The 15,354-nt window shown below is 35.3% G+C and overlaps 1 protein-coding gene across 1 annotated transcript in view; it reads left to right on the top strand.

Annotated features, from left to right (window-relative positions):
• The window catches only part of LOC150102348 (poly [ADP-ribose] polymerase tankyrase-like), a 1,002,656-nt gene that overhangs the window by 922,226 nt on the left and 65,076 nt on the right, over positions 1-15,354 (top strand). Inside the window, 1 exon segment of the mRNA XM_090399561.1 lies at positions 10,410-10,517. Coding sequence (XP_090255687.1) covers positions 10,410-10,517 — 108 coding nt within the window.

Raw genomic sequence — 15,354 nt, 5'->3', positions numbered from 1 at the left:
GTTGTCTGAGTGGTCAACATGCCCATTCTCCAACAAACAACCTGTGGATTTGAATCCCACCAGGAGCATAGATTTGTAAATATGTTTGTGGGAAATGAATTAGATTGCTTGGTGTGAAACCACCACCACCCCACTTATTTCAAGCCTGAAGTGATTTGTAAAAAAGTTCCATGTTTGCTCTCAGCAGCAGAATTTCCCTAGTAGATTAGGTAAAAATAAATAAATATAGATAGATATAAATGACCGTAGACCACCTACCATTCTAATGTACTATAGGTTTATAACCTTTTGTAGATGGGAGTCTCATAAAATAATATATACATATATTTACCACCTTAAAATGTAAATTTCACCTGAACTGTAAAAATCCAAAGATAGACTGTTATTGACATAAGAATAAACTCAAAATAGTGAAGACAGAGGAACAGCAGTGTAGTTGAAAGTTTATTTTTCACTTGGTTAGAATATAATAAATTTAGTTTAATCCTTTATCCAAGTGTGAGCAAACAAAGTTTGCACCTGAAGGTATCTTCAGGACTGGGGTAAGGTGGTTCAACACCAGGGCGACTCCTTGCAAAGGTGGAGCAAGCTACTATCACTCCTATCTCAGTATCTCCCATATAATGCAGAACACATCTCCTTGCAGATATGTCTAATGTTATGCATTAAGGGAAGGGCCACTACCCAGACTAGTTTCGACCTTTATTGAGGTCTCCTCAGTGGGAGCCAGGCCCAAGTGGAGATACCTTCTGGCTGGTATCTTCTGGTGCAAGCAGTGTAGTTCTTTGAAATTTCGAAGCAATGTTATAAGGCATCCAGAATTTTTTCTGTCATTTTCAGGAACTTTTAGCAGATAAACACAAAGATGTAAATTATTATTTTTCTTATAAGACAATGGTTAGACATTGTTTAAAGTGCTGTATTGAAGTTTTTATCTAAAAAAAAAAAAAAAAGTGCAGAGGAGAGAAACTGGACTGATAACTATAATTAGTTTTCACTCTTGAAGAGTCTTCTCAATCTGTAAGTTACAAACTTTACATAAAGGGCTAATAATAGGAGGGAATGTGTTTATAGTTTCTTGAGCTTTTAAGGGATTGAACAAGCTGAATTTATAGGGATATTTTTTACTTTTTCCTAGAATCATGTATTCAGTTATGGTTTTAAATTAATGAAGCATTGCTGTAGGTAGACTTAACATTCTGGAATAAACCTTTAGAAATTATAGCACCTTAAAGGATGCCATAGACAAGTCCTAGAAGGTCATTAATTTAGCATGACTGTTTTCTTTGTAGTTTGTCTTTTGGTGCACTGACACTGCTAACTGTTAAGACTTTTAAAGATGCCTGTCATTTCAGACAGACTGCAAGAATACTCCTAACCTTATTCCTGGGCTAATTGTATTTATTATCTTATGACAAGGTAAGAAATACTACAGCTGGCCAACAATTCATGGTAAGCACAGCTTGCCATATAACGGCAGAATCCTTTAAAGTTTAAGCTAACAGAATTATGTGTTCACTTGTGCAAATAAATAAATTTAATGACTAGAGCCAGCACACTATCTAATTGCATTTTTAATTCTGCTTGACCTAACAATGAAAATTTTGTCATTCATGCAGTCATCTGGAACAAATCAGAAAACATGATAAACCCTTTAAATTTATTTAATCATGTCATATAGCCGAGAAAATCTGTTGCATTAAATATAATATATATATATATATATATATATATATAAAAATGAAATAACATTACTGATGCATTCCTTTTATCTGCTCTAACGACTTATGTTTTTCAAGAACCTCTCATTTCAAGGCAGTTATTACTTTTCAGGACAGTGCCATTTAAAAGAATGGATGTTGTTTCAAGTCTAATAGCATTTGTTATGTTAAGAATAAGCATACTTGCTTTCTTCATAATCTCCATATCAACTTTCAGAATGATAGAGGATGCTATCACAAAACTGAAACCTTTACTCACTATTTCTGTGTGACCTTAATTACGGTCAGAGAAGTTGATAAACTATTCTTTTCATATAGACAGCCGGTGTATAAATTGTCCAATAAGTGATTTAATTTTTTTTTAGTTCCTTACATGTTTGTACATGCGAAGTTTTATTTGAAAGCATCTTTCAAATGAATATTAGAAGGTAATGAACTTATGACATAAATGTGTAGATTGCATGTTTTCCATTCAATCAAAGTTAATTGAGATCCAGCAGCCTGTGTTTATTTGCAGAGTAAGACAAAATTTGCTCTTTTGTATGTTTTTTCTTTATTCTTTAATTTTTTAAAAAGTTTGTTCTTTAATTTTTAAAAATTTGTGTTTATGTGTGTGTAAAATCAAACTTGTCCTGTTTCAAGAATTGAATTCACATCAATTGCCTCAGTATCCCATAATGCAAAGCACACCCCTTTTTGGACATGTATAAGCTATGCATTATATTTCCAATGATGAGACCTCAATAAAGGTCAAAACCAGTCTGGGTAGTGGCCTTTCTCATAATGCATAGTATTATACATATCAGAAAGGGGATGTGCTTTGCATTATGGGATACCAAGACAATCGTTGTGAAGTCATTAACCTCTGTATATAAGTAGTCCAGTCGTGAAGATACCTTCACATGCAAACTTTGCTTACACTTGGATAAAGAATAAAACCAATAATATAATTTCTTGACATATTTAATTTATAATTGTCCTTAGAGCATCCGAAAGGAATGCCTCAGTAATCATGAACATCACAGACTATCAAGCCAGAATTACTGCTTTTTTTGTTGGATTCCTCCACCTACTTAGTGGTTCTGTGTGACCCCACTCATAATAAGACAAATAACCTTGTCAACAGTATGCTCACCTGGTTTGATGATGTGATGAATCTTTCCATCATCTTGCTCCTAGGGTGTATGTTTTACTAAAAGCTCATTTAGGGTAGTTTAAATGTAGTGTCATTGTTTATGAATGTATGTACTAGTAAAGAGCACAATTTCTTTAAAGATTTGTTCCCACTGGACACATATCTTTTATAAAGAAATAGCAGAACTTTTTAAGCACTGTATCTTTTTTTGGTTTTAATATTTAAAGTAAGAGTTATAACCAACAATGTAGGTTATCTATGGATTCTTTTACCACTGATTGTAATCTGATGTGTGGAGAAATTTGAAGATGCAGCCTTATTCTATTCTATGCTGCATGATTTCTGAATAGAATATCAGATAATAGAATATATCCAGATAATAGTATATTCATTTCTAGTATCACCACATAAGTGATCTGAACATTTTTATCTTTTTTTTTTAAATCTCCATCACAAAATAAAATTCACCACCAAAATAGAATGATACAGAAAATTTTTGTTTTCTGTATATGATAATCATTAAACAAATGGCAGTGACATATAGCATGATAACTAAATTTAACACACGTGAACCACAGTAGTAGGTTTTTTTAAATTATTATGTAAATATTGTCATTCCTAGTATTGCCATACTAGGAATGACAATAGAAAGGGCACGCACGTACAAAGGCATCCAAATTGCATGCAGTGGCGCATTTCGGCCTGAATTTAAATTACTTAAATTAAAATTAATTACAGTTAAGCTATTATTTTGCACAATTTTGTATGACAATTTCCCATACTTTAGGGATGGCAAGAACATCGTTGCGGTTTAGATTTGGTCTGTGGAGCAGGACTTCAGCACTTTCTTTATATAAGTGTTCATATTTATATGAAGATCTGTGTAGAAGTTTTGTCTTTTTCCAATGGAGCTTGTGTTTAGTTTTCAACTCCATGTTGAGTGAGGCCTGATTTATGCGGTTTGATGAGGCGGATATGGTCTTGATGTTCCGAAATGCGTTTAAAAACTGATCTGCCTGTCTGTCCAAAATAAGAGAGTTTACAGGAGCATGGAACCTCATATACACCAGGTAGTACATAGGTGACAATTTGTCTTTAGGTGAGGGTAACAAGTGTTGGATCTGGTTCATGGGTTTGTAGATGGCAGCAAGATTTTATTTCTTCATAATTTTCGAGAGCTGTTCAGAGATGCCCTTGATATAAGGTATGGGAATCCTGTGGGGGTTGTTCTTGTCTAGGTTGAAGTGTGGAGAAATTGCTGATGATTTTTTGAGTCGTTTTGAGATTGTAACCATTTACAGTGGCTGCGTTTTTGATTATTTCCAATTCTTGTTTTAGAGAATCCACAGAGGTTCCATGCTCCTGTAAACTCTCTTATTTTGGACAGATAGGTAGATCAGTTTTTAAACGCATTTTGGAACATCAAGACCATATCTGCCTCATCAAACTGCATAAATCAGGCCTCGCTCAACATGGAGTTGAAAACCCTAACCACAAGATCCATTGGAAAAAGACAAAACTTCTACACAGATATTCATATAAATATGAACACTTATATAAAGAAAGTGCTAAAGCCCTACTCCACAGACCAAATCTAAACCGCAGTGGTGTTCTTGCCATCCCTAAAGTATGGGAAATTGTCATACAAAATTGTGTAAAATAATAGCTTAACTGTAATTAATTTTAATTTAAGTTCAGGCCGCAACGCACCACTGCACGCAATTTGGATGTCTTTGTACGTACGTGCCCTTTCTATTGCCATACTGTACTGATGATGTCCTAAGATACCTAGAATGAAATATTTACATAATAATAAAAAAAAACAAACCTACTACTGTGGTTCACGTGTGTTAAATTTAGTTATGAATTCTCCACAGGTTTCTCTATATAATCATATATTTATAAGAAAGCCTGCTCTTACAAATTATATCTTTATACCATTGAGTTCACAGAGGATATGGAATAAACAGTGACCACCTCCTTGTTAAAATAAAATTAAGATTACCACCTAAATGGCTGCAAGTAACAAGAACAGAAAGAAAATTTGAAACATTTGTTTATAAAACTAGACTATTAAATGACACAAATGTACAATGGCTATATGAACAAAGAATTAACCAATATCTAGATAAAATAAAACAAAATGAAGAAATAGAAACAGAATGGCTTATATAAAAATGATACTAAATGCAGCAGCAGCAAATGAAAGCTTAGGAAAGACCAAAAAATTCAATAAAAGAAAAAACTGAAGATCTGGGATGATACAATCAAAGAAATAATCAAAAAGAAAAAAGAAGCCTATCACAAATGGTTAAGCAGTAAAAGATTAGAAGATGAAATAGAATATAAAAGAATAAGAGCCATAGCTAAAAGAGAAGTCAGAAAAAGACATAGAGAATCATGAAACAAATTTGTTTCTAATTTAGAACATGATTTATATAAAATAAGACCCAATGTATATAAGATTTTGAAACACTTAAATGCAGATACCAAAGAAAACATAAAATTAAAAACCGAATTGAAATTAGAAGAATTTCTAAATTACTACACAGAATTGTGGACACACAAATATTTTAAAAAAGACAACTGGCAAACAATTAACGAAAATGAAAAGGAAATAACTAAAGAAGAATTAGAAATCAGCTTGAAAGAAACAAGAAACGAAAAATCACCTGGAGAAGATAAGCTAGGTTCAGAACTATATTAATACGCAGGAACAAGATTCAAAGAAATTATTATTTTTAAATAAAATTTATTCAACTGGTAACCCCCCCCCCCATTGTGATTCCTATCTTTAAAAAAGGTAATAGAGATGACCCTAAAAACTATAGAAGTATCGGTATACTAAATTCCTGTTACAAAATATATAGCAGAATCTTAAATAGCAAACTAATGAAACATTCCGAAAACTTTATTTTAGAAGTACAGAATGGATTTAGAAAAGGACGATCATGTATAGACCCAGCCTTTTGCCTAAAATTAATAGTAGAGAAAAGAAAAGAATATAATTTAGAAACACATATTGCATTTATTGACTTTGAAAAAGCATTTGGCAAAGTTAAAAGAAACATATTATTTAACATATTAAAAGAAAGACAAATAACAAATAATATCCTAAAAGCTATCACAAGTATATATATATGAAAATAATTAAATACAAATAAGATTAAATCGCAAGCTATCATATACGAGAGAGAGATAAACCAAGGGGTCCGATAGAGATGTCCCCTCTCAGCAACGCTTTTTAATATTTACTTAAATGAAATTTACTCAAATAATATTAGTAATAATAATATTTTTGAGTAAATAAATAATATTTACTCAAAAATTGCAAAATATTTAAAAATAACAGGTGTAATTAACTCTATATTTAAACCAAATCTAGTTCAAAAACAAAGCAGACTAAAAGCATACAATACATAGCCCTACCAGTCTTAATGTATGGAAGCAAAATATGGACAATAAAACGAAAAGCAAACAAAGATTAATAACAGCAGAAATGAAGTTTATGAGAAAAACTGCAAAGTATACCCTATTTGATCACAAAAGAAACGAAGAAATTATGAAAGAATTAAACCAAGAACCAGTAATAGAAAAAATTAAAAAATATAAACATAAACGGATGGAACACATTCAAAGAATGAAAACAGAAAGATTACCAAAACAAGCCTTTAAAGTACATGCCATTAGGAAAAAGAAAACCAGAACGTCCTCTTAAACAATTCAACAATGATATCTAAGGCTGTAACAGGCCATGCTAGGCCTAAATCCTTGATATATCATGCATATGTCACCATACGCATGATGACAATAACTATTTAGTTTTATAAACAGAAGTTAGGCTTTTTTTTTAATTGCCCTAACTTTCATTGTGAATTATTCCTCTACTTATAAAACAATAAAGAGGGGACTTTCATTTCTATAATTTTAAATTTTGCAAATTTCAATATTGAAGGATCAGATAAGTGCTTAGTGAGGTATACAAAATCACTATGTATTTTAGAAATATACAGAAGGGTATGGTGACTGCCACTTGCCATTATGATTTCCTTGTACCCGTATTTCAGACGTCACAGTTAATACTCGTTTCATTTCCATAATCTTTCTCAACCTCTTTTCAAATATGCTTACATAAATCTTACCTTAAACACTTAATAGAGAAATTCCTCTGTAATTCTCATATTCAGCTTTATTCCCTTTTTTATAGATAGGTACTTTGAGAGCTCTACTCCAGTAATTGGAATTTGACCTCCTGACCAGGCCCTCTGAATTATGCATTGTAGCAACTGCAAAACTTTTATACCTTCATACTTAAGCATTTCTGGTTGATTATTATTTGTTCCAGCTTTCTTTAGACATTTCAACTCTTTGTAATAGATAATACATATTGTTTTATATATTATCTATTACAAAGTTTCTATATCTGGTACTGATATACACTCCTCTCTCTGCATTCTTCTTGAAAATTTTCTAGTACATTTCTGTCACTGCTTGATTTGTTTAACAGTCTTTTCATAGTAATTACTCCAGATATTCTTGTCACCTTTATCATCTTTGATTCCTTTTACAATACTAGAAAATTTTCAAGAAGAATGCAGAGAGATATTTCAATATCCTCTAGAACATTTTGCCACATTGCTAATATTTATTTTCCGTACCCTTACCAAAGTCTTCCCATGACTTTTGTTTAGCTACTTTTACACATAGCTTGGCTCTCTTACATTTTTGTCTGTATTCTTGCCATCTTCTGGTCATCTGCCTACTTATTTGCTAGGAAGTTTTGGTACAGGCTCTTTTCCAGGACTGCTTCTTTAACTTCTTGTGTCCACCATAGTGTGTTCTTATTTTTCTATCCTTGCAGACAACTGCACCACATACCTCCTAGCTGAATCAATTGGTGTCTTCTTCACAATTAACCACTGAGACTCCAAGGTTTGGTTCATGTTTTCAATTTGTTTGAAATTATTGAAGAAAAAACTTTTTTTTTATAATAATGTTTGTATAATCGAGTCTATACAAAGCTGCTCAACTTTCATTCTTTTTTAAACTTTCTTGCATACTGTTCTTTTCAATGTGATATCCATTTTTATCCTGCTTAGTTCTATATAATGGTCACTTCCAATTTCAAATCCTCTGTACACTCTTGTATCTTGAACCAGCATGATGATATCACTATCAACAATGATGTTGCCAATGAGGCTTTCTTATTTCTTGTATCTTCTTTCCATGTGAACTTGTGCGCATCTTTATGTGGAAACATGGTGTTAGTAATGACTAGTCCTTGTTCTGAGCAAAAGTCCAGCATATACTTATCATTATTATTATATTGCATTTTCTCAAAATGTTCCTATATGCCCTGTGGGATTCATTTCCTACCCATGTTCTGATCTCCAACAAGGACAACTTTTGTCATTTTCTTTATATCAGCTGCCTGTTCTAATGATTCAAATCTATCAATAAACCTTTAATCCTTGCTGGTCTGGTTGGCTGAGTGGTTAGCATATCTGCTCTCCAGCCAAAAGGTTGTGGGTTTGAATGCTGCTGTAGGCATGGATGTTTGTAATTGTCTGTGAAAATAGTAGTGGTGGTGGTTGGAAAGTAGATGACAGAAGTTTTTTTTCTTTACCTTGGTTAGACTATGATAAATTTAGTTGAATCCTTTATCCACGTGTAAGCAAACACAGTTTGTGCCTGAAGTATCTTCAGGACCGAGGCAACTCGTGTCAAAGGTGGACCAAGCTCTCATCATCCCTTGTCCCTGTAAATGTCCGTGGGGAGATGTGCTTTGCATTATGGGAGGTACTGGGACAAGGGGTGATTGAGAGCTTGGTCCACCTTTGCATCAAGGGAAGGGCCACCACCCAGACCAGTTTCGACCCTCATTAAGGTCTCATCAGTGGGAGGCAGACCCAGAGGTGGTGACACTAAGGTAGAAGCAATGGAAGAAGCATATTCACCCACATGAGTTGCCAAAAGGCCTCTCACCCGATTATTAAATTACTCTGGATGTAGAGAAAGATGTTGGAAGTTTTTTCCTGCTTGGTTAGACTATAATAAATTTAGCTTAATCCTTTATCCAAGTGTAAGCAAACAAAGTTTGCTCCTGAAGTATCTTCAAGACCGAGGCAACTCACGGCAAAGGTGGACCAAGCTCTCATAACCCCCCCCCCCCCCTTGTGATAGCCTTGAGGTGGCCCTTCCCTTGATGTATAGCATTGTACATGTCTGCAGGGAGATGTGCTTTGCATTATGGGAGATACTGGGACAAGGGGTGATGAGAACTTGGTTCACCTTTGCCATGAGTTGCCTCGGTCCTGAAGATACTTTAGGCGCAAACTTTTTTTGCTTACACTTGGATAAAGGATTAAACTAAATTTATTAGATGGCGTTGATGTAGAGAGAGAGAGAGAGTTGTAGAATAGGTGCCCTCCCTTGATGAGTCTTTGGATTCCCTGGAGGTGTTACGTAATAATAATAATAATTTATCAGTAAATCATTTACAGCTTTCAGCACATACAAATCAGTGTATAACAAGCATATAGCAACGCTTAATAAGTGTCCCCCCTTTTTGCCTTCATACACCCCCAAAGTCTGTGAGGCCACATGTAGATGGCAGCACACATAACATCCAATGGATATGCTGCCATTGCTCACTCCAAATCCACCTTCAGGCTGGCGATGCTGATGATGTTTCTTTCAGTCTACTCAAGTTCCAACCACATTGTGAAGTCCAACTGGTTCAGATTGGGACTTCCAAATGGCTAATCAGATGGTGATTGTTGTATTGTGTGGTCCTTGCCTTGTGTGTAGGGACTGAGTCCTTTTGCATGATCCACTGCCTACCATGAAACAAGGTGTTGTTCAGAGCTGTACCACGAGTTCCAGCCCAGTGCCTTTTGATACTTTCGGAGAGGTGTTGACCCTTTCTCACAAAAAAAATTTTCACCCTCTGCTGCATAAGTTGTGGTGTTAGGACGTATCCAGTCGAATGACATTAGGTTCTCAACCTCATGTCATCAGTTAGTACACATGGCATCATTCTCTGTGAAATGTTCATCTCTCGTGACATGACTCTGCATTCTCACAGGATTATGGCAGAGGCCCTAACACAGCCCTAACAAACTGTTGGATACTAATGCAGCGTAGTCGACTTGTTCTTTGGTGGTCAGATATGTTCTCTGTATCATTATAACAGTTAATAGTTCGATACACAAACATCCTGCTGATCTCAAGCGTTTTTAGCATGTTGAAAATAATACGTGACTGCATTCCAATCTTGTGAAATGCTGTTATAGCTACATGGTTCTCATAATCTCCCCACTTCATGTTAACCCATACAGCTAGACAACTCTCTCATGATAAACACGTGAATATTGGCTGTGCAGCAGCACCACTAATGGAGCCAATCTCGTCCAATTCTTTGGGAAGCACGGAGTTGTGCAGAGATTATAACAGTATTTTTGAGAAGACTTTATGTATATATAATGCATGTAACTTCAAAAAACAGCAGTAATGAAAATGTTTCTATAATTGCATATTTTATTCTTTTGCAGAGGTTAATCCTGCTGATTATGTTTATAGATGTTTAGACTGCAAATTGCAACAGTTGGATCCTAATGATCAAGAAGCCCAAATGATACTACAGTATATTCATAATACAGGTTAGTACTTTATTAAACTGAATGATTACATTTCACACAGATGATTTAGCATACATTTTTGATCATATTAGTTTAAACTCTGTGTGATATGTGTAGTGTAGTCAGTGATTTTGAACTTTACTTTGATATGCATTTTTCTAAAACGTATAACCTGCCTGGTTGGCTAAGTGGTTAGCATATCTGCCTCCAGCCAAAAGGCTGCAGATTCAAATCCCATCATGGACATGGATGTCTGTGGTGGTAGACAGTAGATGGCATTGGTGTAGATGATGCAGTTCGCTGTAGTTGGTGGAGACGGAGAGTTGTAGAGTTGGTGTCCTCCCTCAGTGAGTTTTTGGATTCCTTGGAGATGTCACGTAATAATAATAATAACCTTTCTTCTCTTCTGGATGCATTTAATGAAATTTCTTATTTCATCAATCATCACTAAAATTTCATAATCAGTTTCAGAAATTTTCTTTTGTACCAGTCTTTTGCCTGTATTGATAAATCACCTATTAATTATTTATTGAGCTCTAAATGTTCGGTGTACAAACAAAATAATGCAGTAACTGGTAGTGAATACCCTACAAGAATGTTATGTTGTTGTCCATTATAGACTTGATCACATTATTCCATAGTTTTATACTAACTGCAGCAAGATATAATTCAACTGGATGTGAAACAATTTCCTGTTTTATATTTTTCAGTAATATTGCCATATTCTCAGTGCTGTAAGTGCTTGATACCATGTAGCATCTATATTAAGAAACCAGAAATGGAATAAGCAGGAAAATAAACTTGTTTTTTTTTTTTTTTTTGGTTTAATGATGCTCTTTTTTTTTTTTAGAAGCGTGGGAATGCTATAGCATTATGGAACTTGCCAAATGCACCAGTATCAGAATGGTACAAGTGACAGAATATTTCAACAGTTGTAGAGAAATCGTTGCATTGAAAAAGGCACATAGCTATGATTTTGCCACTGGCAACAGTACCCAAGCTATGCTACTGCTCTTAGTTCTGCGAAGTTTGAGAAATGGAGAGAGGGAGGGAGAGAGATAGGAGATATGATAGAATCATATAAGTGGGTAAGGACATCTTACAGCATATACACAAGTGATATTTTGCAGCTCGTGAAAGGTGGGGAAGAACAACTTTGGGATCATTACAGGAAGCTGAGTAATATTGTGGTCAGAAGCATGTGAGGTCCACATTCTTCCTACATCATGTGGTGAATAAATGAAATAATATGCAAGTGTGAATTAGAGCATCTTAAGTGAATGTCTTCAAGAAGAGGTATGATAGGTCTCTACAGGTGCCTATACATAACAATAATAAATATGTTTGTGTTAAACATGTGTGCTTCTCTTCCTATGGTACAATAAAAGGAGTGGTGGTGATATGCTTGCAGGAATGGAAGAACCAACAGCTTATACTGGAATTGTGATGAATGAAGTAGAGGTAACTAGTCTATTACAGAACCTCAATGTCAATACATCTGTGGGATTGGATGGTATACCAGCTCGTGTCGTAAGTGAAGCGCCCAAAGAATTGTCAGTGCCCTTGACCATTTTGTTTAATTTGAGCCTCAGGACTGGGTCAGTCCCAAGGGGGTGGAAAGAGAGGAAAATAGTTCCACTGCACAAAGGTGGTTCCAAGGCTGCTGTTGAAAATTACCGGCCAATCAGCATAACAGGAATCATTATCAAGGTCTTAGAGAAAATAGTCAAGAGGAAAATACAAGATTGGATAGAAGAAAATGGGATACTGTATCGGGGACAGCATGGTTTTGTGAAGGGTAGGTCATGCCTCAGTAACTTGCTCACGTATTATAACACAGTGACGGCTGAACTGGATAAGGGTAATGGGTTTACAGTGATTCTACTGGACCTTGCTAAGGCCTTTGACATGATACCACATGGAATTCTAATCAGTAAATTGCAGCATATGGGAATGGACACAGGGTTGGTGAAATGGATAGGAGGGTGGTTGACGGAGAGATATCAGAGAGTGGTTTACTCAGGAGTAGAGTCCACAAGACGGCCTGTGACTAGTGGTGTGCCACAAGGATCTGTTCTTGGACCACTGCTGTTTAATTTGTTCATAAATGATATAGGAAAGGATCTGAGAGGAACAGTTCATTTGTTTGCGGATGATGCGAAGCTGGGTAGGGCAATAGTGAATGCAGATGACGTCAAAATTTTGCAGGATGATTTGGATAGATTGGAGGTCTGGGCTAAGGAGAATGGATGTCAATTTAATGTGGCAAAATGTAAGGTTATGCATTTTGGGGTGAAAAGATTGGCGGCAGTTTACTGCGTTGGTGGAACTGTGCTCCAGGAAATTGATGAGGCACGAGATTTAGGAGTGTTGGTGGATAAGGAATTGAAATTTAGGGGACACATTGCAAAAGTGGCCAAATCAGCTCATCAAATCACTTGGTTTCTGAAGAATACGTTGACAAGCAGGTTATTGTCCCTCTGTATTGAGCCTTGATAAGACCCCATCTAGACTACTGTGCTCAGATTTGGTCACCTAGGTTTCTTCTTGATGGGGAGGAAGTGGAGAGGATCCAGAGGCGAGTGACCAAGATGATAGCAGGTCTGTGGAATGAACCGTATGAGAACAGGTTGAGGATTTGTGGGTTGCAAAAATTGGTTGATAGGCAGAGGAGGGGAGATATGATTGAGACATTCAAATTACTGAAGGGTTTCTATAAAATTAATTCAGAAGATATTTTTGAGAACAGGGCTGGTTGTGGGAGGACTAGGGGACATCCATGGAAACTGGGCAAAAGTGTGGTTAGTAAAGGTGTTAGAGCTGGGTTCTTTACTTTTAGAGTAGTGAATGAGTGGAATGCGCTCCCTGAGTCTGTGGTGGATGCTGTGACAGTGAATGAGTTTAAGACGAGGTATGATAGATACTGTATGAATGTCAAATAGTTGTGATGAATATGATTTGGGGCCTCCCTCGATGAGTCTAATGACTCCCTGGAGTTACCCGTAGTAATAGTAATATGAATCAACATGCATTTATTATATCTACAAGGTGCATCCAGAAAGTAAAAAAAAAAAAAAAACTGGTAGAGAAAAAAAAAAGTTTTATTATATGTTAAAATACTTACATATATACTTTATCTGCATAGTCACCATTGATTTCCAGGAATTTTTGGTATCATTTCACCAGCTTCATACTTGCATCCAAAAAGTCTGCCACCATTGAATCCAATCACTGAGTCAGGCTATTCTTCAGTTCCTCATATTTTTCAAAGCACCAAAAATGAGAGCCATTGCTTCATGTGCAGGAATGAGAGATAGTCAATGGGTGCAAGCTCAGGGGTGTAGGGTGGGTGGTCGAAAAGTTTCCACCCAAACTTCTGAATTTGCTGGACACTTTGAGCTGCAGTGTGAACTGGTACATTGCATGATCCCCGACAACAGCATTCCTTGTCTTTTGTTCTAAATTGCTTGTCTGAGTTTCTTCAGCATTTCACAATATGCATCAGCATTGTGGTTCCTCGCTGAAGAAAACTGATAAGCAAGATCCTTTTTTCAGTCTCAGAAAACAGTGGCCATCATTTTTTTATTTTTATTTATTTATTTTTACTGACAATGCCTGTTTTTTGAGATTTTTTTTTTTTTTTTTGCTTTCAGGGATGATGAATGGCATCACTGCATTATCGATTGTTGTTTTGACTTAACATTTGTATATAAAATCACATTTCATCACCAGTCATAATATGAGAGAAAAGTTCATCTTCATTTTTTATTTAAATTAAGGGGATATAAAATCCCACATTGTTTTAAAACCGAATAAGAAACTCAAAGATTGGAATCATAGAGTTTCATGCCGAATATAGTAAACTATAAAAATATCGGCGATTACTAGCGTGAGCTAATGCAAGTAGTCAGTACGTAGTACAATACCAGGCAACTCACAGCAAAGGTGGTAAAGCTCTGATCGCTATTCTTGGCATTTTCCATAATGCCAAGAATAGCGATTATGTAAAAAAACACATTTTTTACATAATATAAAAACACATTTCCTAGGAAATGTGTTTTTACATTATGGAAAATGCCAAGAATAGCGATCAGAGCTTTACCACCTTTGCTGTGAGTTGCCTGGTATTGTACTACGTACTAGGACTACTTGCATTAGCTCACGCTAGTAATCGCCGATATTTTTATAGTTTATTATATTCGGCATGAAACTCTCTGATTCCAATCTTTGAGTTTCTTATTCGGTTTTAAAACAATGTGGGATTTTATATCCCCTTAATTTAATTAATGTTTATATCGCCGAAATGAAGCCTATTGGATGTTTATATTTAAGTAACTTAATGGGGTTTGACAACTCGTATAGCAGAGTATATAAGTTCTTTTCGCTATACCCTTTGGTATTAATTTGTCTAGCTACTCACTGATGAAGCCTCAAAAAAAGCTAAAACCGGTCTGGGTAGTGACCTCCCGCCATAATGTAATAACAGCATACATTTCCTAGGAAATGTGTTTTTACATTATGGAAAATGCCAAGAATAGCGATCAAAACTTTACCACCTTTGCTGTAAGTTGCCTGGCATTGTACTACATACTAGGACTACTTGCATTAGCTCATGCTAATAATCGCCGATATTTTTATAGTTTACTATATTCGGCATGAAACTCTCTGATTCCAATCTTTGAGTTTCTTATTCGGTTTTAAAACAATGTGGGATTTTATATCCCCTTAATTTAATTAATGTTTATATCGCCAAAATGAAGCCTATTGGCTGTTTATATTTAAGTTCATCTTCATTTTTGTAATACTCCAAAATTTTTTGAGCAGTTATTGTTGTTTGATTTTTTGGGACCCATATGGC

Source organism: Typopeltis vanoorti, chromosome 10 (genome assembly GCF_054136105.1).
Source record: "Typopeltis vanoorti isolate ZY-2024b chromosome 10, IOZ_Tvanoo_1.0, whole genome shotgun sequence".
NCBI classification, from domain to species: domain Eukaryota; kingdom Metazoa; phylum Arthropoda; class Arachnida; order Uropygi; family Thelyphonidae; genus Typopeltis; species Typopeltis vanoorti.
This window is presented reverse-complemented; position numbering and strand designations above follow the sequence as displayed.